The 16,981-nt window shown below is 33.1% G+C and overlaps 3 protein-coding genes across 3 annotated transcripts; all 3 read right to left on the bottom strand.

Moving 5' to 3' along the window:
• Window positions 1-1,766: 1,766 nt before the first annotated feature.
• Window positions 1,767-4,875, bottom strand: LOC134246036 (mammalian ependymin-related protein 1-like; the record flags this gene model as incomplete). The annotated part of the gene is made up of 6 exons (XM_062728299.1): window positions 1,767-1,958; window positions 2,187-2,274; window positions 2,590-2,770; window positions 3,640-3,774; window positions 4,260-4,294; window positions 4,659-4,875. Coding segments are annotated over 6 exons (741 nt in total), but the record flags the coding sequence as incomplete, so codon positions are not given.
• A 219-nt stretch (window positions 4,876-5,094) lies between these two features.
• LOC134246035 (mammalian ependymin-related protein 1-like) lies at window positions 5,095-9,807 on the bottom strand. The gene is made up of 5 exons (XM_062728298.1): window positions 9,763-9,807; window positions 8,001-8,135; window positions 7,728-7,908; window positions 7,202-7,289; window positions 5,095-5,207 (listed from the first exon to the last, which is right to left on the bottom strand). Exons 1-5 carry the CDS (start codon window positions 9,805-9,807, stop codon window positions 5,141-5,143), a joined length of 516 nt encoding a protein of 171 aa, XP_062584282.1. The 3' UTR covers window positions 5,095-5,140.
• Window positions 9,808-14,318: 4,511 nt separating this feature from the next.
• Window positions 14,319-16,779, bottom strand: LOC134246053 (mammalian ependymin-related protein 1-like). Its single transcript, XM_062728314.1, has 6 exons — window positions 16,669-16,779; window positions 15,961-15,995; window positions 15,590-15,724; window positions 15,109-15,289; window positions 14,618-14,705; window positions 14,319-14,440 (listed from the first exon to the last, which is right to left on the bottom strand). The coding sequence occupies exons 1-6, from the start codon at window positions 16,733-16,735 to the stop codon at window positions 14,371-14,373; spliced, it is 576 nt and encodes a 191-aa protein (XP_062584298.1). The 5' UTR covers window positions 16,736-16,779; the 3' UTR covers window positions 14,319-14,370.
• Between the last annotated feature and the right edge of the window lie 202 nt (window positions 16,780-16,981).

Genomic DNA, 16,981 nt, shown 5'->3' with positions numbered 1-16,981 from the left:
CTGTGTTTGTAGAGGAATCCCAAGCCCCTTCGGCGTCTCTAATACGTTAATTGTTTAATATTCAGCTTGGGTAATATCATTGATAAATAATCTCGATTCTGCGTAAATGTACAACCGTTTATTAATGTCGAATTCTAACAAAACCTAAATATTTTATTTAAAAAAAAGCCACTGAAGTCACTGAATAACAATGACCAATACACACATTGAATTCAATTAAACTTAAAAATTGTAAAATGCATTCAACAGGAAGCAATCAAAACAACGACAAGCACGACTTGCAACAGCCGTAATATGGTAACACCATAAAATTTGTTAAATGTGCAATTCCAACTAAATTTGGGCTTGAAAATAAAATGAAAATTAATTATGAATGATTATGAAATGAAAAAGGAAGTGAAATGAAATGATTTTAAAAAATATACGCATTAATTTTTTATCGGTATCTCGGAAGTCGACTTTGTACCGTTCCGGTTTGGAGTTTATAGAGCGCATTTCGTATCCTGTTCTGACAGAGCTAGTGGCACGCGGATCGAATGCTGAATGGAAAACGGTTTTTAGTAAAAATGAGAAGGTTTCCATAAAAAAGAAAGCATTTCATAAACAACAAATGGAATATATATTAACTTCTTAGATTTTCTAATAAATATAAAGGGATAGCTGAAACAAACGAGCTACAGTATAATTGAAGACGTGTAGGTAGTAACACGTCTGTTCAGTTTAAATCTATGGTTTTACTAAGCAGTAAAATTAAGGACGTCGAGTCTCAACTCTGATATCTCGACACCTCGGATATCTCGACATTTTCCTACTGTCCCGTCGATGTCGAGATAACGAAGTTTACCTGCATTTCATAACCACAGCATGTTATAGAATTCTGAATAAGGAAAAAGATAATAATATTTTTATCCCATTGATGCCGTTGTTTCTTACAAATGTCTGAGAGAAAACACGGTTTAAATGTGCCAACGGTCAAAAACAATATTCTTGACAAAATAGAATACTTGATAAACTTGCATGATGGGTGACAAAACATAGGACTTGTACACTTTTTGTACCAGAAAAATGAGATCAGTATTTAAAATGGGGAAACAGTGAAAAAAGGTGTCTTTTTATTATGACTATAAAGAGAAGCAGGGGCTCCAAAAATGCTTTATTGGTTTTCCTGTATTTTAGAAGGTCCAGGAAAATATGTACATCCAAATGAAGGACTATCAAGGGTTACTTTTATGTTCAAAGTGCATTAAGGAAATTAAGGCAGATTTCCTGCAAAGAAAATCCAAATACCGTCCCCAGAATAATTATCCTATACCTGGCAATGCGGCTGCTTAGAGAAATAAATAAGATTTTGAAGAAAAGAAAGTATACAGAGTTGAACCATCACCCATATTCGCCAGATCTCCGCCATTATGATATCTTTTATTCCAAAAACGCTTGGAAACAATCAAATGAAGAGTGTACATTATCAGATATGTCAGATGAGTACGCTGAGATTTTCTGTTCATGAGTACAAAGACCTAAGACATGCGTAAATGGTAACAGAGAATGCCTTGAGGGGTTAAAACTAGTGACAAAATGTATTACGTTCTTTTCTTATTTTTAGATGACGTTCTTATTATTAATTGAAAAAGTAATTTTTGAACGAACAAAAATAATTTTTTTTCTTAAACTGCATTGCTAAAAATATGCAAAATTACGAATTGTTAGTATATCTCTTTTAAATGTAACAAAAAATGAACAGCCATTATAAAAAAGTTTTATATCTACTTCTTGGGATCTACAATATAAACGTGTCGCTTAAATTCTTTGAGTTGATGAAGACATGAGGGGTAATATAATTTCCTAACATCTGTGAAATTCTGATGACGTTTTTTTAATACCCTGGTGGGGGTGTGGTACATTCTCTAGGTGGGAGGAAGAGTTGTGGATCTGATATTCCAACTTTGATGTCATAGTATCTACAAAAAGGAAAAATAAATGCAAATGAAAGGTACATGTAGATATATATTACTTTTTCGTTTACAACAAAGACATCATGTCTAATGAAATGGACAAACTTGTCAAAGATAAGTATGCACTTGATTATAACATAACATTGATTTGAGATTACATTCAATGAAAATTCAGAAGAATGAACAAAATAATTTTAAATGTTTGGCTTAAAAATCTACAAAAATAACTCATACGTAGATTGTTCAAATCCATATTTCTGTGAGAAGTGAATGTTTTGGATGGGGAAACAGTCTGGTGAAGAGACCAGCCCAGTATAAGCCTCTGTAAGTCAAAAAAGGGATCAAATATAGAAACAAAAGGCAGAAAAACAAAATTATTGCATCTAGGTTTCTAGATCGTCACCAACTACATTATTTAAGTCGACATATATACGTTTCTTCAGTTTCTAAATTACAAATTACCTCTTTGATTGATTTGATGTAATAATAATTCATTGTATAATTTAGAAACAAATCTTAGCACATTTTAAAAACTTTTCAAAGATCTTTAACAGGTCTTAGGATTTTTTTTAATAATAAAAGCATATCGGTGTTTACAAAATCAAATAATCTAATGAGTTTGTAGATAAAGGTATACCTCCAGTAAAGTTTCCAGAGAATGCCAGGACAGTGACAGACTCATTGGGGATTGCTGCAGCCCCTATGACAACCTCGCCCTCGAATTTTGATCCGGGAATGACACCCCTTGGGCGGAAAGGACGGTTGATGGTAGTAATATTACATTTCTTAGTTAAAAAGTCCACAGCATACATTTTATTCTACAGGTGAAAAAAAATTGCATAAATTTACAGATAGTTTGATATTTGAAAATAATTATGAAGTTTGGAACATAAGTTAAACATATGGCTCGATAAGGGGTGCACACCCTTTTTCACAGGAGTTTTAATCAAAAGCTGTGATACATCTTTGAATATGACCTTCATTTTCAAAAGCTAGCGTTCCTTAAAAAAGTTTTATACTTGTAATTTTACTTCTCAGAATTTATATTTTGCCATCAAGCGGAAAAAAATGGGTAAAATAAATTTCGTCAAATGAAAAAAACTGATTTGAGCTTATATATTTTTAACGAGGTTATGATTTGAAATAACTTTCACTAAAGAAACATCTGTCTGAATAGTTTCATTTTCGTTCTAAAAACTTACCCAATTTGTACGTTTTAATGGGTTTTCACCATAAACAAAGTTATCTCCTGTAGCAATAACTTTGATTGATGTTACCCTTTTTCGTATGTAGAATTTTTAAACGTTTAACTAATTTAAGGTCAGAGATTAGTGATCATAAACTCAACATAACTCTTGTCTGAGATTTAGCAAGGACTCTTCTAGGGCATTAAATCTAAGTTCGGTACAATCTGAAGCATGGGTTGTGAGGAAAAGCAAACTCTTAAGTATTATGATATAAGCAGCTAATGCAGTCAAACGACTAAGGACACAAAGGTTTTAAGCGGTGTGATATAGTCAATCAAGCAGTGTTATAGTCAATCCAAATAAAATTAGATGATCTGAATCTGTTACCTTTTGAGAGGTGGTGAATTTAACATTTAATTTTAGTTGTACATGGAAATTAAGTGATATTTTAAAAACAGAATAAAGACAGAACGTGTCATTGCAAATTTGGTATGACCTACCTCACGGTGTAAGATAAGGATATCGTAAAGTTTCTTCTCCGACCCAATTTCTATTTCTGTCATGATTCTTTCTCTCTGCTGTGTTTCATCATAAGCCAAAAATCGTTTCTCTTCGTACTTCTGTGAGGGGTCAACCTGATCAAACAATAATGGTCATGAATTCTGTAATTAGAGATTTTTTTTGTCCCTCCCCTACCGTCTTCGGCATGCGTTGGTGATCAGTTCATGGTAGGAAGATTGGATTTTGTCGGTCTTTCGGAAAACTCTTGAACATTAAAATTAAATGATGTGTTTGGTTAAAGCTTTTTTTACCAACATGTTACATTGTTCATATTATACTTTGCAGAAATCTAGAATTTTAATCTGTTTCTTTTTGATTTTCTAGAAATATAAATTTCAATTTATTTTATATAATTTTAGCACTCAAGTTATCATTAGGTAGAAACTTAACTAGATGGAAAATAGTCTTGAAAGCCAATCACACAGCACACTATATATTAATACTTTATAATCAGAATATATTTCCTTTAAGTTTATCGTGAAATCTGTTCCATTTCAATGCTTCAAACTTGCTTGAACTTTTGTAGTACGCCTGCGTTGAAGAAAATACAGAATCTTACCCTTATCTCCCGGCCTTCCCATTGTGGTGGTGAACCTGCAAGAAACAAATTTTTAAAAAAGTCGTCTTCTTTGACATTTTACAAACATTTAACCCAAAACAGTACGGTGTTTGACTGACAAAAATCTAATACATGCATGTATCTATACGTATAGGTAAAGTAACGAAATTGATAAATGATAAGCTTTTTATGAGCTGGGAAAATTCTTAATGCAGGGAATATGACTTAGTCTGATAATAGTTTTTTTCTCTTTATGAACATCTCTGCTGAATACATTTTTCAAAACATGCCTTATATAGTGAAATAAAGAACAGTATCCAAGCTCAAAAGTAATAAAAGGGATTGTTACAAATATGGTATTATTCTCTACATTAATTGTAATTTTATTAATTTACTTACTGCAGGGAACGGGGGCTTGTGCAGAAACTGCACACACCAACATACAGACAACGGCGAGAAACATCTTTCTGGTAACTAGTGAGCCGAAAACTGAGATAAAACAAGCGACAGTCCGCTCTTTTGTTCTAGTTTGCTGCCGGAGAGATAAGAACTCTAGAACTGCTATATTACCAGACACATTTCTGAATTTGTACACGTGTGAGCGATTCTTATCCGGTCATTTGATGTCATGTGTTGCAATACGTATAAATCGTTATCCGACTTTAAATTTATTTAATACAATTTTAAAGTTGGTATAAATAAATTGAACAGTTTTACTTATCAAATATTGCAGTGTATTAAAAAGCAATCACTGTGACACAATTATTAGCGAATTTTGTTTTCTTATCTTATATATTGCAATATGAAATGAAAAAGATCATTGGTATATTTTTTTATTAAGCACAAAAATGACACGATTCTGAAAAAATGTTATGGCGTTATTAATGACATTCTTTTGGAGGATTCCATACTTTCATGTCCGATATCCCAATATTGAGATCATAGTAACTGAAAATAAATATAACATAAGCAATTGGTAATTTAGTTAAGACTGATCTTATAGTACACTCCTAGCATTTAACTAGCTGCTATAGCCCTCTCCCATTTTTTTAATTGATATTTTTTTCTCTCCAAACCCTCAACCCTTAAATCGGAGAGGGCTCCATTAAACTGCAACTAGTATTTCACCTAGATATGAAAGACCTATGAACCATTAAGTCCCATAGGCTATTGAACCTACATGTATAAGACTTGTATTAAGAAATGTCAAATGATTTTTTTTTCTTTTCGCAAAAAAGACCGTGTTTTTCTTGCCTTTATATCTGTTCCTTTTGCTTTTTGCTCGCATATTATTTTGTTAAATACCTGACAAGATCATAGTACTTATTACTGTATACGGGATTACTTTCACGCGTTGTAATTTTCACATTTTCCCTTCTCTGTCACAATCGCGGTTTGTTGAATTCGCGGAGTTGGTGTATGATAAAAGTTACAAAAAGTTAAAGTAATATACGTATAATTATATCTTCTTTATGCCACAATTTTAAATGAAGGAATTATAAAACCGTTTCTAAACAAAGCAAAACTAAAAATGAACCTGTAAACATTAAAAAAAAAAAAACATGCTCAAGTTTCGCAAACCCTCTGTTCACTCATGAAAAGTACGTATATTAAGTACTTTAACACTTGTGATTTTTCAAAAGAAGTGTTTCTAATGAGTACAAGGCAAATTATATTGGCATACCTTGTAGGTCGCAATTGGACATAAAAGACATTCCAAATTGACAATTTTATAAAGGAATATTAAACCTTAATTACACTAAGAGTAACCTCTCTTATCAGAGTAACAATGATCCTTAAGTCTCTATTTTTTGCTCTGTAATTATCATTCAATATCTTTTGAGAAGGCAAAATTTGGAGATGTTTCGTAGAGAAAACATTGTTCCACCGATAAGTAATAAAATTTACTAATTTTGACACAGACAACACTTTACAAAGCTTTGTTATAAGGTGAATTAAACTGAAAACTTAAAGAAGCTAAAATAAAAAAGAATTGATAAATACTAGCATAAAAATAAAAAAAAAGAGAGAAAATATTCTAAGTAAGTGAAAACAATTATTGATATTTAAAAAAACCTACAAAATACATGTTATGACGACATAAAAGACTGAAAATAAATGTGTACAGATGCTGTGAACACGAAGTTGGGAAAAGTTAACTTTGACAAGAAATAAAAAAAATCAATAATACGGTTATATGTGGAATATATCATAGACCTAAAACGAAAATATGAATATATCAACAAATCAACATGTATATCTGTAAATATTTGATTCTATCTTCAATTAATTGTACATATCTTCAAATCAATTGCATCTCATCTTAAAATAAATTTAAAATAGCCAAATTCAATTTTACTTATATCTTTAATTCATTTGTAGATATGTACAATTGGAGATAGGTACAACTGATTTGAAGATAAGTGCAATTAAATTAAAATTAATAATAAAGATGCTGACAATAAGAGCTTCTCCCATAAAAATTCCTCTCGTTGTTCCCTCCATGTTAAAGTCCCTATTTGAGGGAGCTGTCATTTTTGTCAATAACTTTAACAGAAAAAGAATTGAAATTATGTATTATTGCACTGTACCTATCTTTAAACCCTTTTGTGGATATATTTCAGTTGTACTTATCTTCAAATCAATAGTACCTATCTATAAACCAATTGTACCTATTTTCAACTGAACATATCTTAAATTGAATGGAAGATGTAATTCCATTAAAGATAAGTTTAATTTATTTGAACCTAGGTTAAATTATTTGGAGGAAAGAACCTATCTTCAATTCATTTTGAAAAAGGTTTCATTATTTGAGGATAGGTACAATTATTTGAAGATAGGTTCAAATAATTGAATATATGTTAATTAAGCGTTCCACAGATATTAACTGGGATAGATTGGTATATATAACTATATACTGGTATATATAACTCAATAATTACGTTGAGATTTCCAATCCACGTGTGGAACTGAAAATGGTTGTACGAATGGGTACACAGTCGGGTGAGGACACAATCGTGTGCTTCATATCTGGAACTTAATATAAAGATTAACACGGTAAATTTGCAAAGTCTAGTATCATAGAAAAGAATTTTTAAAAAAAACGTAATAAATGATTTCAAACTAAAGAACCCCGTGGGGATAGAATAGGTCCTCAGTACCCCCTTGCTTGTCGTAAAAGGCGACTAAATGGGGCGGTCCTTCGGATGAGACCGTATAAACCAAGGCCCCGTGTCACAGCAGGTGTGGCACGATAAAGATCCCTCCCTGCTCAAAGGCCTTAAGTGCCGAGCATAGGCCTAAATTTGCAGCCCTTCACCGGCAATGGTGACGTCTCCATATCAGTGAAATATTCTGGAGAGGGACGTTAAACAGTATACAATCAATCAATCATCAAACTAAAGATAACTGTTACAAAATCAACTTTTAAGGTAAATTTTTGGTAAAAAATGTTTGATGGATCCTTACCTGTAGTTTTATTTGAAACGAACTGTAAAACAGTGAGTCTTTCCTTTGGATAACCAGGTGCTCCAACATAATCTTCGCTAAAAAAGGTATCTCCCGGATGTGTACCACGTGGTACCCAGCCTCGATGTGGGACTGTCACATTGCATTTCCGGGTTTTCAAATCCAGCCTGTACATTTTATTCTAAAACCCCAAGTTATGATCACTGTAAATCACTGTAAAGATGAAAATGAATAATAAAAAGTTTGTTTGGCTTTCATTTCAGTTTGAATTACCTGATTCCACAGTATCAGTTCATCGTAGGCAGTTATATTGCTAGCTTTATCAATAGTCTCCACTCTTCTCTCACGTTTGTTTCTAGAATCGTATGACAAGCGGCGTTTTTTGGTGACATTTGCAGATGGATCAACCTTTCAAACACAAATCATAATCAGGTAACAACAAAGGTTTAACTTCTCAAAACAAATAAAAATGCAAAAAGATTTTATATTCACTTTGATTTCATTGCACTCCCAAACGGAAGGGGAAGCTGAAAAAATAACAAAATCGGAAGTAAATCAATAAGACTTTATTTATAAAAACAAAAAGCACATAACAAATTAAAGGAAATTATAATACTTTGCTTTTAACCTGGAAATTTACTAAAAATAACTGTAGAGTAATGTTTTACTTACTACAGGGCTTAGGTTGCTGGGAAATAATTTGGCCGACCAGTAAACAGAAAAGGATCTGGAGAAACATTTGGACAGATAAAGTTTATCAGACTAAGGAATAATCATACGGCTCTAGAAGTATATACGCATTTAAGTCTCTGGTTATGCTTGAGCATTTATAGCAATGCAATCTTTGGAGTAAGAATGCAAAACAGAGAACAATTCAAAAAGGAGAGATTAAAAACAAATTTGAACAAGATATTTTAGTGAAACTCTGGAAGCTTTTAATTAAAATGATAGAGTTTCTAAACTGCAGGTCAAACTCCAAAGTCAAGAGATCAAAATAGTTGTTGTCCAAGACAAAGGATTTTTGCCTGATTGAATATACCTGTAAAATAAAAAAAAAAAAAACTCATGCAACATTACTTTAAAAAATGCAACATTACTTTAAAAATTATGGATAAGGTTAATTTCAAACTTCAACGTCAAGATCAAAGTGTCAAAATTCCCAGCGGAAGACCTTGTTACAGGAAATACACATAAGGAATATAAAAACCCTAGCACCAAATCTTTAAAGGTTACGGTCAAGATTAGAGTTTTTCAACAGAGAATCAAAACCCAGGGTCGACGTCAAAAGTTTAAAATTGCTGGTATCCAAAGGAAGGTCTTGTCACAAGATATATCCTTTTTTGGCAAAAGTGAGACAGACTCTACGGTCAACGTGAAGAGGTCAAATACTAAGTATATTGGTATCAAGAGAAAGGTTTTGTTACGAGAAATAAAAGTATGAACTATTAAACTACATCTCCAATCAAACGAAAGCTATGACCATGGTTAATTTTTCGCAAACAAACAGATAGACAGACAGCTAAACCCAGTTCAAAAAACTATACACCCCTGTATCTTACTGTTTGAAAATATTGAAAAACTTTAGCAAGTTTTATTGATATTAAGTTTAAAATTTTTGAACATAGTATGGTAAACTGAAGACTGTGTATTTATTTTATAAAGAACAAAATAAATACGTAGAAACATCTGTTCCAACAATTAAAACGAGTTACATTTTTGTCAACTATTAAAGCTCAAAACAGGCTATAGGCTCTTAACAGGTGAGATGGCATTTCAAATGTTGCAATATGTGTATATTTGATGATTTTTTTTTTTTTTTAAAAAGATGAACAATTAAATAATGTCATTTTGAAAAAATACACCTACTAGTACAAATTTGGATATGTGCAATATGCAAGAACAGTTATAAATACAAATGGAAAATACAGAATTTTGCAACGTTTAACATGCTATTTTGCAAACCCCTGTCTTATAACGTCCCTTTCTAGCAATGTATCAAAAATTGTTTGATACAAAATGGAGTGGACCATCATACTTTTCCAAATGACAACTCATCTGTGTCACAGATCGATGCAACCATCATTATTTTGAATGAAAAAAATATTTTTAGAAGAGCTTTAAAATATCATTGCCCATGCCTAAGTCTTCAAGTCACATTTTTAAAGGTCTATTCAACCAATCAAGGCAAGTTCAATCTATCCTGGCTGTACTCTATTTTAAAAATTCTTAAATATCCTCACCAACAATTCTTAAATTATGGAAGGGAATTACCGCCAAAAGTCTATGTATCTTGCTTTTATTCTTATTCTGCCTACTTCTTTATGCTTTGTTATTATTGTAATTATATGTCACTTTAATGTTTTCATATTCGTCTTTATAACATTTCACTTTGACTTTTATCATTCTTCATTTTGTCTTTACTTCTATGTTGCTTTATTCTTGTAAATTCATTCTACTTTCTTTTAAACTTAAACAGTTTCTTAAATAAATTATTAGCATTATCTCTACTACGAATGTTAATTCAATCACGCTAACAATGAAGCATATTCAATGAAGACGAATGGAAGTTGTCAAACCGTCAAAATTTAGTGCGGCATTATAACGCTAGGTGGTGTGGTGTTCGCTACGAGTGTTGGTAAAATTAGGTAAGCAAACCCGGGTCGGGTTATTTGAGATTCTTCAATTGGCCTTAGTACTTTATCAATCGAACTTCTGAAGGCCGGATCCGATCATCCGATCCAATGATGGAAACTCCATATTTATTTTCTCTGGACACACAGGAATAGCGGCCTCTTTTTTCAGACATAACTTTATAATATACTGAATAAGTTCATTAAAAGGCCGACCCACTTTTTGTAAGAGTAAGGGTCAAATAAGTTAATTAATGTAGTACGTATAGTAGGAAGAAAATTTAAATTTGATTCTATAAAAGAAGTTGAATCTAACTCAAAACCCACCCCGCCCCCGAAATAGGATTTCATTGAAAGTTGGGGGGGGGGGGGGGGTAAGTGTAAGAATTTTTTTAGACCTTCAAAAAAAATCTGACAAGCAAAAAAAAAAAAATGTCCATTTTCCAAACAAAAAAATCCTATTTCATGGGGGGGGGGGGGGGGGGGGCTGGGTTTGAAGGTTCGAACTCCAGTGTCAAAGGTTTTTTTTTCCCAAATACCACCACTTTCCCCATTTTAAACCTTTACTGCATCGTGTCCATGGAAAGTGTGGGGGGGGCTAAACCTACGCAGGGCTGTTCAATGTCTATACTAAGTCTATCTTTGGAAAGAAGTGGGGGCTAAGCCCCCCCCCCCCCCCTCCCCGGTTCCGACGCTTATGTATTTTCAAGTTTGGACAATTTCCTGGGGTTTATTTTGCGCTTGTCAAGTTGTTTTCAGCCGGGTAGCTTGAATATTTATTCTCTTGTTGCCCCCCTCCCCACTTTCAAAAACGATGCTACGTCACTGTTCTCTCGCCTGAAAAAATATAACTCTACTAAAGTTATTTGTTGGATATTTGAATATCAGTTTAATTGATATAAAAATGTTAAATACTTTGATACTAGTTAACCCTTATAAATTGGAATGTTTTTCAGAACCTTCCACTGAACTGAACTTTATTTCACGACAGATAGTAACTGCTGATGCGCTTGATTCTAGGGACAGGGCTTTGCAAAGGAGTGAGGGGCGTTATGGGTAGGCAGGCGCGGATCCAGAATTATTTTCCGGGGGGGGGGGGGGGAATCCAGTCAAAAAAAATCCAATCCCAGAAATTTCTTAACAAGCATAAAAAGAAGGGGGGTTAACTTTTTTCTCCTTGTTTTAGTAACCTTGTAAATTCCAGGGGGTCCTACCCCCCTCTAGATCCATGCATGGAAGGCAAAGTCGGAACCAGACTACATGCACCCAGGCATACTAGAAACACCCTGGTATTTTTTTCTGCGTTAATATTTTATATTAAAATAGCACTTTTCAATAAAGAAAGAAATGTCTTTAGTATGCACCGTGTTTGTCATCAACCAGGAGAGCTAAAAAAATCTTAAAACTCGAAAATTCTATTTGGTGGTGTTGAAAGGGGGGGGGGGGTCGTCAACTTTTTTCAGTAATAAATTTTACTCATATGCCACTAAGTACATGACTTTTAATATATAAATTGACTATTAGTACTGCAACAAAAAGTGTCAAGGATGGGGCAACAAGCCTTTCGCTGAACTTTTCCAGCAGTAAAAAGTTACGTTTAGGAAAATGTTTCGTGGCCACCCTCCCCTCTACCGATGAAACTTACCCAATAGGAGGTCGTCCACCCGGAAGTCAGTATATATATTGAGACTCTGGTGGTGTGATTGTACATTGTATAATTTCCTTTTCGAGAATTTTTCACTCAAATGGAGAAGCCACCTCTTGCCGGTGGAGAGCTGCAAATTTGTCCTATATACTCGGTACTTATAGCCATTGAGCAGTGAGGGGTCTTTTTTCGTGCCAGCACCTACTGCGACACGGGACCTCGGATAATATAATCTAGATCTCATCCGAAGGACCAAACTCCACGTCATATAGTGGGATTCGAACCCACGACGTATTGGTCGACTCCTTACTACTGTACTTCGTGACTCTATATAGAGCAGACGCCGTAACCACAGTGCCACGCGGGCGACTGCATCCAGGGGGGGGGGAGAGAAAGAGTCATTATCCATATGTACTCGTAAAGATTATCTATGTTTAACTAAATGGTTAAAATGATTTAATTATAAAACACTATTAAAATAATATTATTTAAATATTTATTCATATAGAACGGATAACTTTTCTTCAAAAACTGAAAACGTTAGTATATATAAACATTGTTTTACGATTTAAAAAAAAAACTATTCGGGGGAGGGGTTGCTAGGAATGAGGGCGAATTGCTATATATAGCGAGATTTCCCATGGAAGACTAGCTATATATTGAAACTTCCCCGGGGGAAGTCCCACTGCATAGTCTTCCGAAGGAAGCATCACTATGTAGTCAGTCTTCCAGGGGAAATCTTACCATCTAGCGAGACTTCCGAGGGAATGGCATGTATCGTGTACATACCTGAACTTATAACAAACATCAGTCAATTTAAAATTTAAGTTTGATTGATAAAGTATTAAGGCAGAGAATTGAAAAAACTCGAATAACCCCGGCCCGGGTTTGCTTACCTAATTTTACCAACACTCTTAGCGAACACCCCTGCCACCTAGCGTTATAATGCGGCACTAAATTCGGACAACTTGTATTCGTCTTCATTGAATTTGCTTCATTGTTTGCGTGATTGAATTAACATTCGTAGTAGAGATAATGCTAATAATTTATTTAAGAAACTGTTTAAGTTTAAAAGAAAGTAAAATGAATTTACAAGAATAAAGCAACATAGAAGTAAGGGCAAAATGAAGAAGGATAAAAGTCAAAGTGAATGTAATAAAGACGAATATGAAAACAATAAAGTGACATATAGTTACAATAATAACAAAGCATAAAGAAGTAGGCAGAATAAGAATAAAATCAAGATACATAGACTTTTGGCGGTAATTCCCTTCCAATATCCTTACTCACAAAAGGACATTCCTAGGTCTAGTGGATGCTCTACCAGGGTTTTAATTTTACCCCTCACAAAACTACTAACTTTTGTAAAGGAGAATATTTAGATATACTATGTCACAAATTACCCAAGTGGTGTAAATCAAATTTGGATTTTCAAAAACATAACTTTCAATTTAAAGTAATGTTTGATTGGAACTATGTACAAGGGGTATTCTTTAAAAGTACCAAATTCTTTCACCCTCATTCTGGATTACTTTACCCAAGTACCTCAACACAACTCTGGAATTCTCCCTTAGAATTATGTTACTTTTCTGTAAAATCTTTTTCCACGTTTAAGTAAAATGTTAATGCAATAAAACCACTGGAGTTGACAGTCGATTTCCTATGTCTTGAAGTTTTTGATAAAAAAGAAGTTTAGTTTCATAAAGATTTACATTTACTATTGCTCAAGGAATATACAAATATACTCAATAAAGTATTTGTATTTGATCAGTAAGTAAAACAGTGAATAACACGTAATCCATTTAAACCTAAACACTATTTTTCCTTTCTGATATTATACCTTACACACAACAAATTAATCAATAACATTTGCAGTTTAGCATTCAGGTTTTAGTGTACTTGTATATGCAGGATGAATGTGTGTATACCCAGTAACCTTGAATAATGAATTTCATTGCATTAAGATTAAGATTCAATGGGAACAATAAAGTACTGATTGTTTTCATAGCTAATAAATTTATATAAAATATCTGTGATATGGCTACATGTAGTACTTGTATCTCTAAATGCTCGCTAGGTGCGTCAGAATATGTTACTACAATAAACAGATATTCCTCATATCATCCATTTTATATAGTCGAAATTATCAAACGTACAATTGCTTTGATTTCTTTTTTAAAGCAAAAAAATCAGGATTTTTTTTTCAAAATGTAGAATCATGAAATAGTTAAAAATTTCTCTCACAAAAGAAAACGGAATATATCCCCTTTAATGCATTTTTTTCAGTTGAAATAAAAAAATAACTTTCCATTGTTCATATATTTTTTTACAATTTTATTTTTGTACAAAAGTATAAAAGTGAACATATTTAGGCTCCACATTCCTTGGGTGGAATAAAAGCCATTGGATCGCTAATTCCAACACTCAAGTCGTAATAACTGTAAAGGGAAACAAACAATATTATACGTATATGTTTATTAAGTAATTATATATGCAATATACGAAATTGTAAAGTTTTTGTCCCCAAAATATGTTAAAGCAAACGTTTTTTTTTTTAAATAAAACGAACAACCTCCTCATCAATCTGTAAGATTAAATGATAATAGTATGCTTACTTGGATTGTTCATATCCATATTTGGTTGTGATATGAACGTTTTGAATCGGGATGCAGTCTGGATATGATACCAAGGAAAATCGAGCTTCTGAAATATCAAAATTTTGGAAAGGTCAAAGTCTTGAATTTTTCATATTCTTATTTTATTATGATGTGAGTATTCTAAATTGGAATACAATCTGGGAATAAAACCGGGGTGTACCTGGCATCTGCATAGTGAAGTGAAACTTTATAGTATAATTATCAAATACATTTTCATACAAAATCACGTCGCTCTCTCAGCTGAAGGTAAAGGTATATCCAAGTGTTCATTGTAAGTTACGATGTCCTAACTTAAGATCTTCATAAGTTATCGTCGAGATACATCTTATTATATGTCTTAAGTTGATCTTAGGATGTTCCTAACTTTCTTCCCGAGTCGTATCTTAGGAATGATCTTAGGACAAATCTTAGGCAAGTTTCATGAACATGCCTGCAGGCATACAACCTACCTCCTGTGGTATTCATAGAGAACTGCTGAATTGTGACTTGTTCGTTGGGGAGACCAGCGCCACCTATCACGCCCTCATAATCAAACTTCTCTCCAGGGAAAGTCCCACGTTGGAAAAATGGTCGATATGGAACGGTAACATTACATTTTCTGGTCTTGAGATCTACTTGGTACATTTTGTTCTTTAAAAAGAATTCATTTTAATGTAATTATATTCTATACTTGCAATGTAAAACATTTAATTACTTGCACTCATTTGACTTTTACAATCTAAATTAACGACTTCATATTCAGCCTGAATAAGTATTAAGAATTTAACAATGGCCTATAAAGGAGAAATAAAAGTTTAAAGAGATAGATTATACAAATGTACATAACTTCAGTGGTCTTATGCAAAACGAACAATAAATGAATGCAGAGTTAACTCGTTTATGTGGTATTATTTTCTTTTCCTTTTCATTGTTAAAAAAAGACTGATATACTTCATTCCACAAAATGAGCTGATCATAAAAGCTCCTGTCGCTTCCAAGTTCGATCTCCTCGAATCTTCTTTCACGTCTGTTTGTGGCGTCATAGAAGAGGCGGCGACGCTCCAGGAACTTCTGAGAGGGGTCAACCTGACATACAGAAGAAGATACTTATACATGCTACATATGGAATCAAGTCATATCCTCTGGATCCAGGATGTGGCTACAAACGATGGTAAAAGTGGATTTCATCTTTTCGAATTGATCAATAAAAGTATTTTATATCAAGTGTGTGCAAAACATGCTTTCGTTGGGGTAGGACTTCGGAATGTACAAGATTTGTGTTTTACATTCATAGAAACTTTGGATTATTATTGAACACTTACTTTAATTTCTCTGCATTCCCACTGAGGTGGAGAATCTGAAACAGAAAGATGTCATTGTCAGTATGCTGCATAAGGCCAATCTTGACTCTGTAGTACAGAATAGTTATATTAACTCCCAAGCAACTGCATGGTTCAAAAACTTGAAACAAATTTTATGTAAGCTAGAAAAGGGTCACTTACAATCAATATATCATTAAATTTTGAAATTTAATTTGACCAGGGGAATCTTTCAATGAGGATGATACACTTGCAATAATGCAACATGATTTTCTTGCAATTACGATTTGATATCCTCTGAGTAATAACTAGAATGTTAAAAATGGAACTTTGCTTATAGAATATAAGAATAGAACCAAGGGAATTCAAAACCTGAGGTTGAAATGACAGAAAAGCCTACAATTGCAAAAATTTCCAAACAAAGAGAACATCAACATACACGTAATACTCTTTGATAACAGAGTGGAAGGTTGCATTCAAACCCCATATCTGAAGCACCCAAGTTTTTTTTAAAGAAAAAGTGATATAGATGATCATAGATCTAAAATTACATTGTTGATTTTCTGAACTTTGCTGCAAAGAATTTGAGAATACTAGTATTATACAATCATGTAAAATTTCTTATTTTTTCTATATCGTATTTAACATTTGATTTTTAAAGATAAAACGCTCAAAAATTAAATTTGGGAAATATATAAGAAATAAACTTACTGCAAGGTCGGGGAACCTGTGCATAAACAGCACCTACCACAACCAGGAGAGTTAGAAGAGAGTACATCCTCACTAGTTACCGGCGACCTACCTCTGACAGGGGGAACACTAATGTCCTTAAATATCAACACTGGAGACAAAGATAACCTACTTCCATAAGTTTGGAGCACATGCTTTGGTCGTCATGAAGGCATGAAGCAATCCATGATAACAACATACAATAAAACATCATCTGAATAGGTGTACAATTTTTAAATTTATAATATTTTTTTTTATAATTCTAAAGAAAAAAGTTTTCAACAAAGGAGAGATA

Source organism: Saccostrea cucullata, unplaced genomic scaffold (genome assembly GCF_032062105.1).
Source record: "Saccostrea cucullata isolate Sc308-1 unplaced genomic scaffold, CSIRO_AGI_Scuc_v1 ctg217, whole genome shotgun sequence".
Classification (NCBI taxonomy): Eukaryota; Metazoa; Mollusca; class Bivalvia; order Ostreida; family Ostreidae; genus Saccostrea; species Saccostrea cuccullata.
Note: the sequence above shows the minus strand (reverse complement) of the source record. Positions and strands in the feature narration are given on the sequence as shown.

Coding starts and splice junctions, on each gene's coding strand:
- LOC134246035 (XM_062728298.1), bottom strand. CDS start 9,807: ATGGTTGCATCGATCTGTGACACAGATGAGTTGTCATTTGGAAAA. Junction 8,136..9,762: donor ATGAGTTGTCATTTGGAAAA/GTATGATGGTCC, acceptor TGTGTTTGAAAG/GTTGATCCATCTGCAAATGT. Junction 5,208..7,201: donor CGTGGATTGGAAATCTCAAC/GTAATTATTGAG, acceptor ATTTATTTTCAG/TTACTATGATCTCAATATTG.
- LOC134246053 (XM_062728314.1), bottom strand. CDS start 16,735: ATGTACTCTCTTCTAACTCTCCTGGTTGTGGTAGGTGCTGTTTATGCA. Junction 15,725..15,960: donor GGGAATGCAGAGAAATTAAA/GTAAGTGTTCAA, acceptor TCTGTATGTCAG/GTTGACCCCTCTCAGAAGTT. Junction 14,706..15,108: donor CTCTATGAATACCACAGGAG/GTAGGTTGTATG, acceptor TTGATATTTCAG/AAGCTCGATTTTCCTTGGTA.